Below are 5,374 nucleotides of genomic sequence, written 5' to 3'. Positions count from 1 at the left end.
ACCGGTATCAAATGAAATTTTTTAACTGATAGAATACAGTACAATGGTTTTATTGTAGAGAAATATTCTAATGAAACAAATAATGTACTAAAAACTAGAAAATAAAATTAGTAAAAAAACTTGTTAAAGTTAAACAGTTAATTTGTGATTAAACATAATAATGTACTAAAACCTAGAAAATAAGTAGCAGTTAGTTGTTATCACACCTCTCCTTCATTAGTCTAGGGCATTGAAAAGACTAAAATAAAATCGTGGGGCACGTTGGATTTCCATTATCCACAATTAGCGATTTCATCATATGTCCCACGATTCTATTTTTATTCTATTTTATCAATGCACTAGACTAATGAAGGAGAGGTGTGATAACTGCTAACTGCTACTTGCCTAATTATTTTCTAGCTTTTAGTACATTATTCTGTTTAATCACAATTAAACCTTTTAACTTAAAAAGTTTTTTTTACTTATTTTATTTCGATATTAAATATTAAATGCGTCAAAATAACGCGTCCCGTAAACCTAGTGTTACACTACAAGAGATCAAACTGATGGTCGCAGTGGTACAATGCTCCTACAGAAGAAACCTAGTGTTAAGAAGTGCCCAAGTCAATTGACGCAAATATAATGTAATCCCATCAGCCACCTGTCGGAAAAACACAAAAAAAAAACAAATTTGCTAGAAAACTTTGAATGCGTTTTTCTCAGTTGCTGATTTTGGAACATGGGACAAGTATGCGTAGAACGGCAGTATAGGAGTCTTAAGTGGCTACTATATGTCCAGAGGAGTAAAAATCGTAATTTTTGAAGATTTTGCTTGAACTTTTCCAGGAATTGTTTATATTGCAGCGAAATTAAGAAAGATAGAAGTTGGATGCCAAAAAACAAATCGTAGAGAGGTTAGAGAACTTTAATTTGATTGATAGAAACTATCAAGTTTACTATGAATTTTTACAAAAAAATAATAATGACACATTGGAAAATTACTAACTTTCAGGTTTTCACTTCCGAAATGTTATTTGAAACCACTAATTTTGATGTTCCACTACTATATACTGTACTAAATTTTCTTATCCTTCGAATGAAAGCAACAGAATCATTCATCGTGGCGTACTCTTAATGTAGAGACAGTTTGAGGCAACAGAGTTCGTAACAGAAAAAAGTTCTGTAACTCTCTCATTGATGAAATTCGAACCTATGCGTACAAGGATTTTTTTCATAAAATATGATCGTCTATCACCTTTTGGGTGATTCTGGATAAATTTTTTGTGAGAAAGGTGTTTTTTTTTAATTTGAGGGGATTAATCAAAAATTATTTTTTTCTTTTATATACAAAAACGAATGAAAAATTGTTTTTTGACTCGATTATATACAGGATTCGATTATATACAGTGAAAAGAAATCCGTAACTGTATCAGGGTGTCGACTCAAATTCCGAAAAAAAATTCCCTGATATTCCCTGATTTTCCAGTACTTTTCCAGAAAAATTCCAGATATAGACTAGTGATCAAAATTTTTATTTTAGTTCTGTTTTTTAACAGCTAGTAAGTATCTATGAAGGCTAGAACAAGTAAATTTATGAGCGAATATAATCCAATAAATGAGTTTTTTGTATTTTTTTGTTTGAATTATACAAAGACTGAGAAACGGCGTAAAAGATAGAACATGATTTATTCATGCAGTTCATGAAAGATGCTTAAATACTAATACAGCAGAAAATTTTATTTATTTTGATTCGGATGAGTTTTACAAAACAGTTGATTTCAACAAAGCGATTTTTTCTTGCAAACTTTCGGCTTCCTTCTGTGCGTTTTCCAAAATTTTACTCCGTTTGATCTCTAAAGATTTCGCTTCTGCTTCTCGTTGACGTTTCATCATCTTTGACGCATTTGACGCAAGATCTTCTTTCTTACGGCGTTCCTTGTCTTCTATATAAAGGGAGTGAGAATTTCGAACTCGTTGAATTAGCTGGTTCGAAATTTGTATTGATGCTATCTCTCCAGCGTGAAATACAGCGTCATAAATTTGTCGCTTAGCAACAACCGATTCCTCACGCATGTTTTCAAAAAGACATTCAGCGTTAATGGAAAAGCCCCTCTCAAGGTTGGCGTTTCCATGCGAGAGACAGCAGATCATTTTTACGATGGTAAAAAGTTCCATAAACTCATCCCCCGATAGCAATCCCTTCCAGAAATGGTCCAGTCGTTCATTTTTCCGATCATAGTAGGCAAACTTGTTGCTTTTGTTGCTACCAACTAATTTTAAATATTGTTTCAGTGCCAAGTCTGCTGAAGCTCCACTGATACGACCAAAATCCATCAATATAGTTAAAAGCTTTTCGAATCGTTTTCCAGCCAATTTTTGATCGGAATCAATGACTGAAGGGTCAAGAGAGGATGCGGCTTTCGTCACAGGATACGTCAATGGCGATCGCTTCATAAGCTTTAGAATCAGTGCTTTCAAAAATCCTTTGCATTCCAGACGAAATTGCAGAATTTGTTTTTGGGTCAATTTTGACGAGTTTTTTAAAACTTTTCTTGTTTCAAAACCCAATACAATCTCTTTCATTGGTAAATGATTCTTGGCTTCATTGATCTCTTCTATTGTTACCTGAAAGAAATGAAAACAGTAAATTTTATTCAAATAGCAATAAAATTGCTATTGGATCAATCATTTGATAGAATGAATTATCCACAAGAGATTAAATATACCTGAGTGATGTTCTTTAGCTGATCGATCTGCATGAATCTTCCCAATATACTTCTAGCCATTTGACTCAAATTGTTATACAAAAATGGCACCATGGGATTATCCGTTTGGAACTCGCGCAAAAATGGTTCTACTTCAGCGGCAACGGATTTGAAAAAGGTCAACTTAGCCAACAGTAGAGGATCTTTTAGACACTCAACTACATCGACGTACGAATCTGATTTTGGTTCAATTTTGTCATTCTGAACACCCTCAACGAACTTCCTTATATGAGGAGTAATCTCCACAGCTCTTTGTGCTACGTTAATGTTTTCCAACCATCTGTGAGCGCAAAACTTCAGTGGATACACAGCACTTCCCGAATACGATGTGAATAAAGCGCGTCGTGCTGGAACATCTTTGAAGATGTGATAGATGCCTCGCAGGTACTTCGTAACATTCCATCCAGAGCAGCGAACACCTTCCTTGAATGCACCGTGCAAAATATGCAATCCGCAGCTACCTAAATCCAAGAGCCTTTCTTCTCCATGTTCAAAGTCCATTTTCAGCTCGCGTAAAAATGACCAATTCACGTTGGGACCATCCATCGACACCTGAAGAAGCTTGTTTAAAGGGATATTTCCCAGGCCTTCTTTAAAAGCTGCATGTAAATCTGTTGCTCGAGATCGTCCCAAGAACATTGAGGTCATGTAACGAGTTACCACCTCCTTCTTTTCTTCATCCCAAAATCTGACATTTAGATCCATTTGCTGCTTTTTTGTAGTCTTATTTAAGGACTCGTCAAAACCAACGACAATGCAGTTTGTATTATGCAGAGTTTTATCGAGCTCAGATTTATAATAGGGGGCAATGCCAAACAGCATCATGTAGCTCATTTTATCACGGCCTAGTTGAACCTTCTCAGCAATCTGGCTATCATGAAACATTGTTCTCAATACTACCATGTCCTTTTCAGCTGTGCGGAGTGATTTGTGACACATAACTGTTTCCAAACACCACAGGATCTCAGCTTTGATGGTATCGTTTTTCAGCATGAATTTATCGATAGTTTTCGAAGGAGGTAGAATGCTCGCAGAGGAAACTGAAGGAATCGCAACAGTAGGTACTGATTCCACAGGTGGATGATCATTTCTAGCACAACTGAATCCGATATTCTTGGAAGTGCCTGGTTCGAACGTTTGGTGTGAATCACTCATTAGATATTTGAAAATATTTCCGGCTGTGGTTCGTTGACTATGCTTCTTTGATTTCATATGACTTTTGAGAGCCTGTTTGCCCATGTTGCTGAGAACTATTTCACAGGAACATACAGAACAGTATGCGCATCCTAGCTTAGTGTCAATTCGTTTCAACCATGATGAAAACTCCGGGTCATGCAACCAAACGCCTTGGAACGTGGTTTTGCTTGCCATTTCGAACTAAGTTCTACTGGATTTCCTATGATAAAGATAATAATTATCAGTAAAAAAGGTCACTGTAAATTGTCAGTACACTACACCTTCGCTTCAGTTGATAGTCGGGGAAGAATGCCAGACAACCTTATGATTTTATCGTACCTCTCTGCTAAAATAATGAATAAATTATTTTACTGTATTCACCGATTATAAAATTGGCTCACCCACCTCAACTTTAACACAAAGCGAGCATCAACAATCACTTCCATTAAATGAAATTCAAACTTAAATTTTTGCAGTTCTGTTTCTGCCTACGAGCACCAACAGTCGCTTCCGTTGAACGAAATTCAAACTTAAATTCTTGCAGTTCTATTTCTTCTTACGCAAACACATCTTTCAAATGGTCGAAAAAACAGCCCCGTGACATCGCCTATCTTACTGGCTGTGCTCGGAAAGCGCAAATATATCAGCTGTCAGTTGCATTCAACAATTGTCAAACTGGTGCTCGAGATGATGGTATCTGATAAATAACGGCTTAACACGGAGTTGGCAAAAACTGCACGAAAGTAAAAGACTTCTACTTTCGCGCCATTTTCACAGACAAAAACAAACAACATACACTGAAGTAAATGTACACATAAAACCTGGAAGGCTAAAAACTTTTATATTTTATATCCAACGAATTTCATTTTTCCCTGATTGTGGTAAAATTCCCTGATTTTCCCTGATTTTCCCTGACCATATTTGAATTCCCTGATATTCCCTGATTTTCAAGGATTTTCAAGGTAGTCGACACCCTGTGTATATAATCGAGTCCGACCTGTATAATGTAAGACGTGATCCTTCGTCAATGAGTTTTTACTCAAAAAGTCACAGGAGGGTTGTGTCCAAAACACGACCGCATAGTTGACGTAGGATTCCATTAGGCTATCTGCTGCACGCTGATTTTGGATACGTTTGAAGAATTACATTATTAAACTCTTCGATAATGATTTAGCTCCGTTTTGTCTGGTTGTTAGGTATTGTTTGTTCACTTCACCAGTGTCCATAACCGAGTGATAATGATAGATTAGATGGTGCGTATCACGTACCAAAGCCGCCCTCTGTGTTTCTGGACGAGATGGCGCCTGTGTTATGTGTGGACGAAATAAAGAAAAAAAGCTCAACAAAGCAATATAAGATAATTTTCATTATCGAACCCAATTTTTCTCACCAGAAAAAAAGTGTTACCTTAGTATAGAGAAAATATATTTGAAGTGGAAAAGTAATTTCATTCA

The 5,374-nt window shown here is 36.2% G+C and overlaps 1 protein-coding gene across 2 annotated transcripts; it reads right to left on the bottom strand.

Annotated features, from left to right (window-relative positions):
* Positions 1–1,417: 1,417 nt before the first annotated feature.
* On the bottom strand, positions 1,418–4,888 carry LOC129763052 (uncharacterized). 2 transcript variants are annotated; one of them, XM_055761800.1, is made up of 3 exons: positions 4,202–4,888; positions 2,706–4,140; positions 1,418–2,604 (listed from the first exon to the last, which is right to left on the bottom strand). In XM_055761800.1, exons 2-3 carry the CDS (start codon positions 4,113–4,115, stop codon positions 1,741–1,743), a joined length of 2,274 nt encoding a protein of 757 aa, XP_055617775.1. In that variant the 5' UTR covers positions 4,116–4,140; positions 4,202–4,888; the 3' UTR covers positions 1,418–1,740. The 2 variants fall into 2 exon arrangements, with proteins under 2 accessions (XP_055617775.1, XP_055617774.1); XM_055761799.1 differs by having other exon boundaries at positions 2,706–4,888.
* Between the last annotated feature and the right edge of the window lie 486 nt (positions 4,889–5,374).

This window comes from Toxorhynchites rutilus, chromosome 1, assembly GCF_029784135.1.
Source record: "Toxorhynchites rutilus septentrionalis strain SRP chromosome 1, ASM2978413v1, whole genome shotgun sequence".
In the NCBI taxonomy this organism is placed as follows: Eukaryota; Metazoa; Arthropoda; class Insecta; order Diptera; family Culicidae; genus Toxorhynchites; species Toxorhynchites rutilus.
This window is presented reverse-complemented; position numbering and strand designations above follow the sequence as displayed.

What these genes read in the sequence shown, in the direction of transcription:
- LOC129763052 (XM_055761799.1), bottom strand. Translation starts at nt 4,115, where the DNA reads ATGGCAAGCAAAACCACGTTCCAAGGCGTTTGGTTGCATGACCCGGAG. An exon ending in AGCTAAAGAACATCACTCAG is followed by an intron (nt 2,605 to 2,705) that starts GTATATTTAATC and finishes CATTTCTTTCAG; the next exon opens with GTAACAATAGAAGAGATCAA.